The sequence below is a fragment of the Anser cygnoides genome, chromosome 1 (assembly GCF_040182565.1).
Source record: "Anser cygnoides isolate HZ-2024a breed goose chromosome 1, Taihu_goose_T2T_genome, whole genome shotgun sequence".
In the NCBI taxonomy this organism is placed as follows: Eukaryota; Metazoa; Chordata; class Aves; order Anseriformes; family Anatidae; genus Anser; species Anser cygnoides.
Genome location: NC_089873.1, coordinates 86,230,355 through 86,246,237, shown reverse-complemented (window position 1 = coordinate 86,246,237; position 15,883 = coordinate 86,230,355). Strand labels below are relative to the sequence as shown.

At 37.5% G+C, this 15,883-nt stretch overlaps 1 protein-coding gene across 7 annotated transcripts in view; it reads right to left on the bottom strand.

The window, feature by feature from the left end:
* Nucleotides 1–15,883, bottom strand: part of CADM2 (cell adhesion molecule 2) — a 666,627-nt gene that overhangs the window by 82,792 nt on the left and 567,952 nt on the right. For all 7 annotated transcript variants that reach the window (XM_048071686.2, XM_067001482.1, XM_048071688.2 and 4 more), the window contains one exon: nucleotides 14,290–14,380. In XM_048071686.2, coding sequence (XP_047927643.1) covers nucleotides 14,290–14,380 — 91 coding nt within the window. The remainder of the gene's footprint in view (nucleotides 1–14,289; nucleotides 14,381–15,883) is intronic.

The following is a 15,883-nucleotide window of genomic DNA, read 5'->3' as shown; positions in this document are numbered from 1 at the left end:
TGTTCATTTTATCCACTTGTTCCACATCTCCTATACAGTCCATTTAAGAAAAACTTGCCAATAAGCCCTTTAGAAAAAAAAAAAAAAAAAAAAGGCAAGCCAGTCTGTAATATACCCAGTTTCTTCCACAGTAAATATTGATATATCGAATTCATTTGGGTTTCTCTTACACCTTGATTCTTAGCTGATCCTACAAATATATATTTCAAGTAAGATTAAATACTACTTTCAATTACCTTTGCTAGCTTTTCCTCAAATGTTTTCTTCCTTCTTCCTTTTTTTTTTTTTTTTTTTTTTTTTTTGGGTGATGGTGGTGGTGTAAGGTAAGGGAAAAGGGTGGTTTACTGCATTTTCAAATTTAATCTCCCAAAATTCAAGGATCTTCTCTTTCAGTTGGAAAACAACTTTAGCTTTTCAAATTATGTCTTCAGCATTTGTATTACTTTGCTTTCTCTTCTGTTTAGCCTCACCAATTTCTCCTTCTCAAGTGATTCTGCTAGGTAATATGTATTGACCCTGTGTTTTTATTTTTTATTTTTCCAACACAGTCCCCAGGCTCCCTGGAAAAAAATTAATTCTCTTAGCTTCCCCTTTAGCTTCTTTTTAACAATATTCCTTGTTTTTATGTTGCTCTCCTTTTTGATGTTGATTACCATATAATTGTCTATACTTTCTATTTTGCCTCTAGATGCAAACTGTGAGTAAATACATTTTAAAGAACTAGCTGAACTTAGACCTGAGATAATGCAGAGCGCTCCCTTGAATTACCATTCCCTGTGACAAACTGGAGCAATTGGAGCATTCTAGAGATTGCATATATGAAATAAGAAGATCAGCCAGGGATATTTGAAAGCAGTAGTAAAAAAATAAGTAAATAAACAAACAAACAACATGACAATACAATAAAACAGCAATAATAAATTAAATTATCCACCTTTCACTTACCTTTATCCTATCATTCCCAGTGAAGCCATACTTTCCCTTACCTTGTCAGCTCACCCACCTTTGGAGCGAGCACTCTGCTGCTAATGTTACAGATGTGGCTGGATGTCCCTCAGGATGGGATAGGGAGCGGGGACCCATGTTTTATAATTTCATTTTAAAAGTGATCAATACAGTGTTTTAAGAATTAATAAAACAAAACAGTGACAACAACCAAACATATGTATCTATGGAAACTTGCTGCATGTTTTCGGTAGTTCCATATTATAAAGCTCATTACAGAATTCTTGTGCATATGTATGACTGTGCATCAGCCCTTGGCAAGGTTTTAGCTGGCTGCCCCAAGTTCACTGAGATGCTGTACTGGTTGTAGGTGTCAAGGTGCTGGGAGTGGTGGTGGAGGGATGGGCATGGGTCCGCAGGTGGTCCTGTGCCAGAAACATCTGGTTCTAGGGGACCCACCACAAGACATAGCTGAATCCATCACCCAAGCTCGTGGAGCCTCTGGGAAAATATTGCTAAGAAAGGGCAAAATGCAGCAAGACAGAGAGAGGAGTGAGGAAAATAATGTGAGAAACAGCCCTGTGAACACCAAGACCGGAGAGGAAGGAGCAGGGGGAGATGCACCAGGAGCCAGAGCAGAGATTCCCCTGCAGGCTGTGAAGAATCGCGGAATCATCTAGGTTGGAAGGGACCTCCAAGATCATCTAGTCCAATCTCTGACCTAACACTAACAAGTCTTCCACTAAACCACTAAACCATAACACTAAGCTTTACATCTAAACGTCTTTTAAAGACCTCCAGGGATGGTGACTCAACCACTTCCCTGGACAGCCCATTCCAATGCCTAACAAGAAGACTATGATAGAGCAGGTATTTCCCTGCAGCCCATGAAGAGGACTAAGCCAGGGCACATATCCACACTGCAGCCCATGGAGGACCCTGTATTGAAGCAGGTGGATGTACTCTGAAGGAACTGTGGCCCATGGAGAGCCCATGGTGGAACAGCCTTATCCTGAAGGACCACAGCCCATGGGAAGAACCCATGCCGAAGTGGGGAAAAGTGTGAGGAGGAATGAGTGGCAGAGAGGAGCTGTTATAGACCAGCCACAGCCCTGCTCTGCCTGCAGTGCTTGGCAAAAGGGGAGGTAGAGAAGTTGGGAAAGAAGGAGTGAAGTTGAGTGTGGGAAAAAGAAATGGGGTGGGGGAGTAGGTGTTTGAGTTTTTGTCTCTGTTTCTCACCATCTAACACTATTTTAACTGGCAATAAATTTAATTACTTTTCCCCAGGTTGAGTCTGTTTTGCCTGTGATGGTAACTGGCAACTGATTTCCACGTCTTTATCTTGACTCATGTCCTGTTGAGCAGGACAAGTGAGAGTGGCTGGGTGGGCAGCTGGCAACTGGCTGAGGTCAACCCACCACAGATGGGCATGTTGCAACTCAAGATGAGCCTAGAAGTGGATGTACAGGATAAAGTTTTACAGTCCTTTACTAGTTAGTTGCATTTTTTTTTCCAATGTATGGCCACTAATTGCTCTCATCTTGTTTGCAATACTTTGACAAAGAATAACGTGCTCTCTTCCTTTGTTTAAGACTGTTTTGTCTAACCTCTGTTGCATAACACACAAAACCAGATATGCATACAGCTGGGCACAGTCTATCATAAAATTTTCTGTTGACATTCCTACCAGCTAAAACCCAGTAGACACACTGCTGTCTCAGCTAGATCATTCCCTAACTGGGTTATCCACATTCAGAGCCCTGGAGTGGCTGCTCAGCCCCTCAGCTGCTTATAGCAGGTTCATAAATGAAGGACAAACCACGCAAACAGCAATAGCAGTTCCTTGGCAGTTCTCTTCTCCATGTGGTTCTGCATCCTTCCTGCCTGCCACTTTTGCTCTCCTGTGAAAGACTACAAATCACAGACTCAGTCTTTCATCAGGTCTTTTAATATAGGTTCTGGAAACAGTATACAGTTGTACATTAAATACCAAGCCTTGAATCTGGAAATTTCATTGTAACTAGCCAAACATAGGACTGAGAAATCTCCAAGATTTTATCTGCAATACAAAGAGAGACTAGGACTATTAAAAAATAAAATAAAAATTAATTAACGCTAATAGTAAATGTTGTTAATTTATTCATTCTCTTACTTGTTTCCTGCCTTGCCTGTTAGGACCACAATCTCATTTACCTCGTCATCTCAATTTGTTCTGGGACTATGTTCTCACAGTAAGGAGTTGTGTTAAGCTTACATTTTCAAACCTAAAAAGGTTGTTTGGATATTTTTTTAACCTTTGTTTTCCAGACCTTTGTAGCTAACTTACTTGGCTGGACTAATGACACAAAATTCTGTGTGGAGAGATACATGCACTTTCTCCATCCATACAAATACCATTCGAAATAGGATACAAGTTTTTGAATGAAAGGATACCAAATGGAAAGAAGAAATGGAAAATATATAGAGATTATATAATCATAATTTGATTATAAGTTGTTCTTATGTTCCGTAAATGCAAACTTCCATTCCTTTGGAAGGACGGTGTTTTACCCTGTTAGCTTATAGCATGCACACTTGCTCAGGGAGCTGTGCTACTCTAAACGTGGGGGGAAATGCAGATTGCAATGATCTGCTGTTCTCCATGGTGCTGGATGTTCCAGATCACATCTGCTATAGAGAGAATAAACTCCGTTTCTGTAATTGCGTAACAGAGCAAATACTGTATGATTTGCACTGACGGAGTTATACTAACATGTTCTCTTGTGTTTACTGCTGATGGTTGTTTACCTGTAACTGTAGTTAATCACTTATCTACAGAAATTAAAGCATCTAAAACACCGAGTATCTCAGCCTCTCCCAAAACTTTTTTTTTTCATATTTTACCTTTCAGTCTAGCACTGAATTAGAATTACACATGCTATATTTCAACTGTATCTATTATTGTATTCTATGGACCTCTTATTTTAGAATGTGTTTGCACTGTACACAAATCCATCAGCTGCTCTTTGCTAGGCATTCAACTCAGAGCAAGGACAAAATTATTTCAAAAGGCATTCGCATGCAAAATGGATTTAATGAGCCTTAAAAAATGCAGCATTTAGTTGTTTTTCACACTACTATCTGCAACATTTTATGTGTAAACACTGCAGAAAAGGGACATTTAAAAAAAGAGGAAAGGCAATTATTGAATTGAGCCTATTATGCAATGTGATCATTTTACAGAACACTAAAGGGGAAGTTCTTAAGCACTGCAGGAGGTTTTATTGTAAAGTGTAATTTTTAGACAGGCAATAATGCTCCCACCTGTTTCTTTTTGTATGACACTTTTTATTACACCAATTTCCCTACTCCCTGCAAAACACTAAAAAAAGAAAAAAAAAAAAAAGAAAAGGTCCCAGCTGTGAAATGAAGATACATCCCCTCACACTGTCAGGATGTTTAACACAAACTGAAATTTAATCTATTAGGTATGCATGCTGTATCTCAGCAAAAATATTACCTGCTTCTTACTCTGTTATCTACTATATCACAGCATAATTCCACAGTGCAGTTGTAATGTCAATGAAATATTGGTGTAAAAGGTTACAAGCTGAATATTTACATAATCCTTTAAAATAATTGGCTTTTTGTTGCAAAGCCTACCAAACTACCTTTCTGGAATGTTTCACTAGGCAAATCTTTCTTTACAGTTCGTATGATATTCTTCATAAGATTTTAGAACTTTTTATGGAAAATGAACACCCATTCAACACAGCATATAACAGATGCCTACTAAATCAAGGCAAGAGATATCATTAGAATGAATTCTTTTAAAATGAAAATAATTTAAAAATTGGCAAACTACCCAAAGAAAGTAATTACAACAACAATGGCAAAATGCTGACCAATGTTGCCAAGTTTGGCTTCAACAAAGATTTGGAGTAGTATCAGTGACTATTAACTAGAATTATTTTAAATATAAATTCATCATTGAATTTGGATACTGAAAAGGTTCACCATTGTTAGCAGTTATGTGTATTATGAACTACAAAACTTCTTACCTGGTCTATATCACATGATATATTTTCTCTGTACCTTCCCCACTGAAAGAGCTCTGAAATATACTGCTTAATACTGATGAAGTTTTCTTATATGTATCCTCTGCTGCCTGTGTGGGTGCAGAAACTACATGGTTAACTGTTCAATAAAATTTCAGTGCAGTTTCTTAGAGAATGTTACAAATTTTGTTCATGATGAGAATTTTCTATGTGATTAACAATAATCATCAGATACAGAACAATTAACATTAGCTGACGTGGGTTATATGGCATCAGATCAAGTTAATAGTAGGCTGTTTATGAGTTAGCAATCACCTATTGAAATATAAACAGTTTCTCTTGGAGAAACACAAGTTCACACTTCTACAAATAAACAAATGTGGAAAGCCTAAATACGAAGACCAAAAAGCACTGTTTAAAACAAGACAAACTTTTAGAGAAACATAAGGCACAAGAGAGAAAGAGAAAGAGGACAGAGATACCTGCATTTTTAAGAGAGAGACTCTAACTAATTGTTGACCAGATCAAATTCAAAGAAAGACAACTTGGAACAGACAGAAATCAAGGTTGCAAGTTTCAGCAGAAAATCCCAAAGCTGAAAGGCAAGAATAGGAGAACCTGAGCCAACCTCAGAGCTGTTTCACAGTGATAAGGAACACAGGGCTGAGAACCGCGAGAAGGGGTTTTTACTTTTGTTGAAGCATACACCCACTGATATGATATTTTGTCCTGTATGGTAGCCTTTATTTAAGAATATATTTATAGAATCTCACCCAAAGCTGTCTGCAGCATGTGCCCCAGGCAACTTAACTGTAACCTTACAGTGTTCAGAAGGCATAAAACTGAGAAAAAATGTATACTTGAGTTATTGAGAGGTATTAGAGGACAGTGCTAGTTCTAGGATCAAAGCAAAGGAGGACAGGGAGAGTCACAGTTTGTTAAAAGTACACTGGTTATGGCAAAATTCAAAACCATCCACTTTTCCACCTGAGACTAAGATCATCCAAATCTAAACATGCAACAGTTAAAGTCCAGTATTTAGTTTTCCTTCTTCCTGTTTACCTACTTTATTGCAGTTGTAGGTGATTCTTTCCAGAGAAACCTGGAAACAGATTTTTACGACTTGTGATTTCTTACGAACAAATATACATAAAGGTAAGGCAGAAATAGTTTGATACCACATTCATATTTTACTAGAATAGTATTTCATTATGGATATAGACAAATTCATCCAATTTTCCAAATCATTAATATTTATTGATACTGACTGAGAGTCCAGGTTGGGCTGTGGATTCATTCTGCAATGTAATTTATAAACACAGAAACTTGTATGCTTTTCCAGATTCATTACAATAATTCATACAGGTGGAGTTGATACTAACATTCCTTTCTAGGCTGCTAGGTATTCATGGCACAGTCCAGACAGTATTCTGCAATGAATAAAATTTATGCAGAAAATGAGGTAATTTCTTACAGAACCTCCATCTCATCTGATAGAGAAGCTGAAAAGGCTATCATGTCAAAGCAGGAAGGAAAGAATTGTACATGGATAAAAAGCTGGCTGTTAGACTAATGAATCAGAATCTAACCCTGCCATTACAATGCGGTTTCAAAGCAATATTGGCAAACTACTTACACCAAAATGTTAACAGCTGAATGTCAAGTTAGTTTCTGTTATTTTCTGTGTCTCTGATTTCAGACTCTTGGGCATAGATTTGTAGATGTGCTAAGAACTCAGTGTTACGATTCAAACCAATGATGAGCTATCTTCTGAGTGTGATGCTATGTCACGTCAAATTCTCTTGGGAAAACACGGACTATGTTCAACATCAGACATAAAAAATGTGATCTTTTTTGTTGATTTTCATCGTAGGATTTTTTCTGCTTCAGCTCCCAGCTGTAAATTGGAGGCAACTGAATACCCTAATTGTCCACAGCTGTGATAAAAATAAACATGTAATAATTTGCTAAGTTCTCAGATGCTATGGGCAAGAAACACATGAACATTTATGTAGAAAATTTAATTATGTGATTTGAGGGCATGCATCAAATAAGGCCTGAGTCATACAGATCATTTGTAACTACCATTCATAACTACTATTCCACTGAAGGAGTCAGGAATCATCTTCAAAGGCTGTCTCCTGTCCATAACGTCAAAGTTTTCAGTAAACAAAGTATTAGACATTTCTTATATTATAATGAAAGTCAGGAAATCTGAATATGTTGCTTCAAGCAGTTTTCCAAATACTTTCCTTAGGTTCAGAGATCTTTCCACTTGGAATTAGTTTGAATCAAGGTAACTATACTGAGGAAAGAGAGATTTTCTACTCTTTTCTTTATAATACATTTTATCCTTGAGTCAATGGCAAAACGATTCATGAAGTAAACGTTTCAATAAATTTCTAATTACCAAGCACTGAAAACTCTGAAGAAATGACTGTGTCTGAAGATGAAAGGAGAACAGGGGATGTTGTCTACCTTGGCTTGGTAAGATTTTGGTCACAGTCTCCTATGGTATCCTCGTACCTAGGCTGGGATGTTACAGCTGACTTGGATGCATATACTACTCATGGGTGAAAAACTGCCTGGACCACTGAACTAAAGGGACGCTCGGCCTTGTGGCTGGTTACAAGTAGACTTCTTCAGGAGTCTTTCCCAGGTCCTATCCTGTTTAACTGTTTAATATCAAAGACCTAGCTAAGGAGTTGTTGTTGACACCAAACTGGGGCTGCTTTCAGCACAATTGAGGGGAGGGCCATCGTTCAGAGGGATCGCCACAGGTTGGAGAAAGAGGCCAACAGGTTCCTCACAAGAAGGGGGTAAATTCAGCAGGGATAGATTCAGAATCTAGCGCCTGAGATGAAAAAACCTGGGGTCCTAGCTGACGGTAGGCTAAACATGAACCAGCATGAGTCTCATGTTCTGCTGTTTTCAGGTGACTGAAAACAGGTTAGCTAACTTCACTCTAAGTTTTCTCTAAACTGAGAGCCCTATCAGGTCCTTCTCAAATGACACAGCCATTCTCTGGGGTCACTAACAGAGTGGTGTTGTGTATTTCTCTGTCTTAATATTTCTTTCCATCAGCCTTTGCAAAATGTTTGTCTTACTCAGGGGAGTCAAGTGGGTATTGGAAAAACAGGTATTTCATTTCATTTTCTGTGGTGATATCATATACATCGTTTACACAAGCCTTAGAGTGTTCTGCGTTTGATTATTTGATGTACATTCACTATTAAAAGTGATCAATTTTTCTCATATTACAATGTTTATTTGACTACACTTTAAGTACTGAGTATATAAAAAATTAGTGTTTACTACTGATTGTCCTTTTCTCAGTAACTTTTTCATGACCATACAAATATTATTATTCTAATGAGGGATATATGTGAGTCTTCTCCTGAAACAAAAATATTTCTTATTTATTTCAGCAAGACCAAATATTTACTTTACATTAGTCAGTCAATATATACTGTGATTCCCCTGAGCTACATGGAATGGAAAGACCTCTCTCTACTGCACATGGAAGACAGCCAACTCCCTCTTTGTTTCCTGTGACCTAATTATTCTATTATATTTTGAGGTCCTTTATGAAATGATGCTTACTCAAAAAAAAAAAATGTATTTCATGCATGCTTCAGTGAGAGCGATGATTAAGAATATCAAATATTGAACCTTTCTTTCACTATGGGGGAGTTCTGAGTTCAATTTTGGAGCAGTGTTGAGTCATTAGACCATCCTGTTCAGATAGAATGGTATGTACAAGCTATAACTTGCAATTAAAAAGCACAGGCTTTTGAAACCTTCATTGCATTATTTGGTTTATATTTTTACAGCTATTTTTGTTTATTTTAAAATAATCAAAATATTATCTGGCAATATGTCTACAGAAACATCTAGACATTGAATATGAGTTCATAAAAACGATGTGTGATTTCTGGAGCTGATTTAAATTTTCTTCTTTGGAAAATGAAAATTTTTTCAATTTTTTAATTTTTTTTCAATTTTGAATTTTTTCAAAAGAAAACTGTCCTGGTTTCAGTTAGGATAGAGTTATTTTTCCTCCTAGTAGCTGGTAGGGTGCTATGTTTTGGATTAGGATGAGAAAAGCGCTGATAACATGCTGATGTTTTAATCGTTGCAGAGCAGTGCTTACACTAAGCCAAGGACTTTTCAGCTTCTTGCTCTGTCCTGCCAGTGGGCAGGCTAGGGGTGCAGCAGGATCTGGGAGGGGACAGACCCAGGACAGCTGACCCACACTGGCCAAAGGGGTATTCCATACCATCTGACGTCATGCTAAACAATATATAGGGGTGGCTGGCCGGGGTGGGGGGGCCGGCTGCTCGGGGATAGGCTGGGCATCGGTCAGCGGGTGGTGAGCAATTGCATTGTGCATCATTTGTTCCGTACACATTATTATTAATAGTACTATTACCATTATTATTATTATTATTATCCTGTCTTAATAAACTGTCTTTATCTCAACTCACAGGCTTCACTTTCCCGTTTCTCTCCCCCATCCCAGAGAGGGAGGGGGGAGGGTGAGCAAACGGCTGTGTGGTGTTTAGCTGCCAGCCAGGTTAAACCACAAAAGATTTGGTCTGCCAACTGGACATCAATCAGACAAAAATCCTCACAAATGCTGGCTAAATTTCCATTAAAATATTATGGATAATAGCATTCGTTTCCATAGTGAGTTATGTTTATAAGGTCTGTTTAAAAAACAGTCTCTGTGGTAAAGTGAAGGTTGTTATTTTCTCTTTTTTCCTTTCCACCATCAGAACATTTTAATTGAGAATGTCATCTCCTTATACATATAATATTCCCCAAAACAGCCTTCCACAGCTGTCTATAACTTGTGCCCAAACATCAAATCAAGAGGTCTAAATCCATGTGTGCAACCTGAAATTTTTAGAGAACACTCAGGTTTTGACAGTAGATCCTGAAGGCAATAAACTTAGCCAGAGTTGCACATAGAAGCAAGAGACCTTTTCAAAGGCACTGTGTAAGGAAGCCACTTCACCATCTTACCATTCCCATTCTGATATTGTGAACAGTAAAGTTATCCACACCATGTGGGACTGGTGTTATGAAACATGTCACCTCAGAGCCCAAAAAGGCAAACCCAAGGACTAACAGCTCTATCAGTAACTTCCCTGTCACCTCTGAGGCATCCTGCCTCTGCTTGAAGCCTCACCAGCCACAACATGTATTCCAGAGGGAACTGTGCCAGAGCATATAACAATCTACGACACTTTAGTAATCCCCCACACAGCCTGCCTCTGGAAAATTGTTACAAAACAGGCAAGAAACCTGTCCCATTCTTTTTACTGGTATCATCACTCCGCTATAATAGTAATACAGTGCTTACCCAGAAGAACAACAACTGCCTCCAAAGTAGTTCCCCTAATACTAATAAGCACAGGACCATGATCAGAATCACAGCTATCTTCATCCTCACCGTGGTAAGTGGAGAGGAAAAACAGCACAGTTACAGACCTTGCAGATCTCCTCTTATACTCTCTCATGTTGCTTCACTGGCTCATCCAGAATGGCTCATTTGCCTTTCCATCTTCCTTCTCCACCCCCTCTCCCACACCGCCACTTCTCTTTCCCCCCTTAGCCCACTCTCGGCACTCCTGTTCCAATAACGCTATATCTGGTCAAAGACCAGAAATGTGAGAACAAGCACATCCATGCATAGCAACTAGAAGCCTCAGAGTCTGGGAGCCTGTCTAAACACATTACAGCAACCTATGCTGCACACATCCAAGTGACTGAGACATTTTTTTTTTTTTTAATCTCTATCAAAACCACGGCCACCAGCTGGTCAAACCAAAACTTATACCCTGAAGCCTTAGTTCTCCAATTCTTACACCTTGTAGACTGTTGTTCCCCACCTCTCTGATAAACCTCTGGATGATTTTGTTTTGAAAGGGGATGCAGAGGGCAGCTGATTTCCCGGAGATGTTAGTGTGAATAAGGTTTCCCTCCCAATCCCTGCTACAAGGCACTAAGTTAGGTAGGGCTTTTCCTTAGAACTGTGTTGTAGCTTTGAAAGGCAGTATGAAGGAATCCATGATGCACATAGCATGAGGGACAGAATCACTGCCAGGAGGGGCTTGGTGAAAGGCTAAGATGTGGTGAGTATACTCCAGCTTTAGCCTCACTCTGCCTTTCCCTTTTGGAAAAGAAGTACTCTGCAGCAGCCATCTTTATCATGAATGTCACAACACCCACAACCCTGCTTCATTCTTTCTCCATTTTCATCTCTAACATTCTGAAAACTGCTCTGAGATAGAGAGAAGTGTACATATAGTAAGGTGTTCACTTACTGGTATGAGTCACTGCTACTTACAGGAAACAGGAGAGTTGACAGTGGATAGTGGACAGTGTATAGAAGTTAATCCATGGTGTGTAAATGGCTATGAAGGACCACAGCTGGCTCTTCTCTCCATGAAGCCCACAGTTCATCACTTATCTTCTGACACTGACATTTGGGCTCTGTGGACCTCTCCAATTTCTTACCAGAAGGTAATCATAATGTAGGCTAGGAGCATGACATTACTGTTTCTCATGCTAAGCAACTGCAAACTTTTCTCAGGAGGATGCCTATTTATTACTGGCTTTGCTCCGTGAAAGACTGACCTAATGAAGCAATACAGAACAGCTGATGTAGGCAGTTCTTGTGGAATGGACAATCAGAGGTGCATTTATGGGCACAAATATTTGGGCCCCCAAAGCTACTGTACAGAGGTGCCCTGCCTTGAGAGGTGCTCTCCTTGGTGCAGAATTTTATTTGGCTCCCCTTTCGCAACCACATGTAATATTTTCAGTTGAACCCATTAAGGCTGCAACTAAGTTTTCTTCTAAATAAAGATTAACAAATAAAAAAAATCGGTAAGCATCTCAATTGAAGATGCTTTTTAATTATTGTGTTTCAGTTAGTATCTCCTAATGATAAAAAAAAATCTACAATATTACTGTACTAAATATATAATACTGTACATCAAGCTAAAACATACAAGTTTCATAGTTCTTTACTGCCTTCAGAAATGAGTTACAAACACTGGTGTCTTGAAGAAAATCTAATATGTGAGAAAATTAATTGCCTCTTTTTTAAGAGTAGTATTTTTGTAAAAAAAAAAAAAAAAGAAAAAATGTTAGCCCATTTTAAGTAAAGATTATGAAAATGTGGTTATAACTCATAGATAAAGAGCAAGATGAAGCTAACCAAAAATAAACATAGATATAAAATTTGATATAGATATCTATATTTAGACATCTATATTTGGTATCCCAAAATACAGAGGTAGATATCTGACTAAGTTAGCATCTAAACTCCATGTAGTCAGCAGAGAAAAAGCAGCAGAAGCCCATGTGAGCAGCTCAGATGTAAATATCTACTGATGTTTAAAGACAGTTGAGATAGTTTCCACACCCTCAGAAACTGAAAAGCATCATGCCTCTTTGTTCCAGTACTCAGAGGTAAGTGAAAATGGAGGACCGGAATACTTAGTTGTTACTATGTACCTGTTCTCCACAGCCTCCCCCCCCCCCCCCCCCCCCCCCCTTCCCCCAATTACATCCATTTGTCCAACCATCCAGCTATCTGTCTCACAAAACTATTGAGTACAAAATAAAGAAATCAACAGATAACCTCCAAACTTTCTTATGATTTAAAGCCTCCAAGTGTGAAGGGCCAAACTGGCCCTCTCCTGAAACAAAAAACAGGTAATTAAAAGTTTGTAATGACTGCCTTACTTCTAAGTTTTTATCCCTATTGTGAATGTTAAATCAATAGTGAAAATCAAACACCTGAGGCTAGGATCCCCAAAGTCAATACGCCAAACAGAGAACTCAGCATGTAGTTGTCACCTGTTAAGTCATGTGGAAAACACTGAGATAGGGAAAACCCTAAATACTACTAGCCAATTGCAACTCAGGGCAATCAGGGCTGATCTTTTTCCTAAAATTAAACTCTTGCATATTTTCCACTAAATCTGAAAGTAATAGGTTCACTGACTAAGTATCCCCTGATACTTAGGGGGATATTCAAAGATAAATTCTTTCTCCTTCAAGTATACGCTAAAGGCAAAAGGTGGTTGCACCTGAATTTTGTGAGATACCTACATAGGTATCTCAGAAACACATAGTAACTCAAAAGCACATAGGTACACTGAAGACCAAATGCATTAAACATCATATAAGACCTACTATGAAGGAACCTTAGTGTTCTCGTCTCAAGTACGGTAGAAGCATGATCTAGATGCTGTGTTTATCAGCTCAGTCAAGATTTGGATGGAAGAGTTACTTTAAAATGATACATGCATATAATCTATAGAAGAAAGGTACTTAAGGAGTTTAAATGAGTTCAAAACAGAAATTTCAGACTTAAATGCATGATTCTACCTAAATCTGACTTAAGTTCTTTATATCAAGCAATTCTAAGAAGTCAATAAAATTACACCAGAGAGAAATTCTGCCTTAAGTGACATGATTTGGGGCACATAATTTGCACCTTTTCCGGAAATAAAATACGTTTGCACTATTATTTTCGAGATCATTCTAAAGCTGCAGATCACCATTACCATATTAATCTTTTGAGTAGCAGGTTCATGTTTAAGAAATTCTGTTCATATTAAGCAACGTGGTTATTTATGTTTCTTCATGGGTAAATGCATAACAGCTCATCAGAGAAGATGCTATTTTAACAAGAGAGGTCTATTTAAATAGTAGATTCTATGCAAGAGTTAATCTCTGCAGACCTACCTTTAAAAATATTGGTGGCAGAGATGTTAAATTCCAAGTAAAACAGTTTTTATTCTTAAAGCAGACTACATCTTTTAAAACTCCAGCAGAAACAAGTAGTCAACTTGCACATGTCATTAAACATCAAATTCCCTTATAAATGACAGCTAAAGCATACAGAAAGTTCAATATACTTTCTCTGAGGCTACTTGATGTGGGAAGATTTTCATGAGACGTTTTCTCTCCTATCATCAGTTCAATGATGTAAACAGTGACTGATTAAGCCTGTACTCCTTTCAGGTTGATATACCTGACTGAACAAAAAAAAATATAAATAAATCTTACAGCTGGAATTCTTCCTGAAAACTAAAATAAATGACAAAGTAAAAGACCAATCTTCTATAGACACTTAATGAAGACAGGCTTCAAGGGGATTTCTATCCCAGAGATTACATTACACCCCAGGACGAGACAAAAACAGCAGATTTCTGCAGCTGAAGATTGCAATCACAGCAGAATAAAGAAAATAACAAAACATATTACTTGTTAAATCACTTACACTGGTTTTCCTTTGGATTCACAAGTCAGAATTATAGATTGTCCTTCTTCGGGCCATGAATTGGAAGAAATGATTTTAACTAAAGGTGTATCTAGGAAGAAAAGAAAATAGACATCTTGTTGATATACAGGAAAAAAGATGTATTATCTAAGAGTACATTCTTCTCTGCTTACAAAAGACTACACCCTAGATTTAATTTACACTCGGAGATGCTTTTATTTGAAGTTTTGTGCGATTTTCATTGTCTTCAAGAAGGCAATAAAAATGATCAATGGAACTAAAAACATAAATTTTTATATTGCAAGGAAATACAGATAGAAAGTATGTGTAAACTCCAAGGAAATAACTTTTTTCTTCTGTATTCAATGCAAATACTCCATAAGAGTATTCCAAAGTCTGATATCTAACAATGAAATAAAAAATATTGAAGATGAATAACAAGTACTCTGTGCAATTGTTTCTTTGTCTATTTATAGGCTGATACGATGGAATGCTGCTATTAAAGGTATGAATGCAATGATATACATTTGAATAAGAACACTTTTATTGTTGCAGAAGCTTGAAATCATAATAAGAAAGCTACAATGGACTTTCAGTTAAAATACCTTGTTACAGGCATTTTACAGGATATTATTTCTGAAATGCAATAATGCTGCCCCCCAAAACAGAACTTTATTTTTTACAAAATTTTCAAGGAGAATGTTTTAAATATCATTGAAAACCCCTATAGAAAAGTCTGTAATGCATCCTAAAAACTTAAAAATATTTTCCTGTATACTGGAATTAACTTTCTGGTTATGACTTCAAAAAGATACACGATATAAAAATTATGAATTCATGCAGAATGAAGTATTTGCAGGAGATCTTTAATTTTCAGAACATTTTGCCAGCTGGTTTGCAAAGATAGACCCTCATAATCAAACTATTTTACATGAATGAAAGAGGCACCTCTTACAAGGAGAAACAAGACCGTACAGAAAGAAACACCTATACACAGAAACACCTATACACAAAACATTTTTCTCCTCAGGAAGAGGAAAAAGAGGTCACAGTCATAGTGAGGAAAGAAAAATACAACTCCTTGTTTCTTGCAGTTGACTAATAAAAACCACACATCATCTATAGCATAAGAAATGATTTAAACTGCAAATCTAGGGTTACTCAAGTTTTATTTAATCTAATTTGCAATTCCTATTTGCTTTAGGAGTGACACCACAGATATCCTATTATCAAGCAAATGTGAAAGAGCATGACAGTATAACACTACAAAATCAAATGGAAAAAAAAAAAGATATGCTGTTATGGTACTTTTTTTTTTATTATTATTGAGATGCTAATAGTCCTATTAATCACTAAGTGGTATATAAACATCTGAAAATGGTAAAAGCTTTTTCCTACCTTTGATTTTTATTTTTGGCATATCACAATGTATCAGCATGGCACAAGACAAGAAAAGGGAAAGGCTCAGTGTAGACTTGTCATAATGCCACTGAAAGCATTGTCAGCATCACTTAGATTTCAATACAGCTGCTCTAACCTTACACCAGTAGCAAATCTGCTCCACAAGTTCACATTTTTAAGGACCCTGGAAACC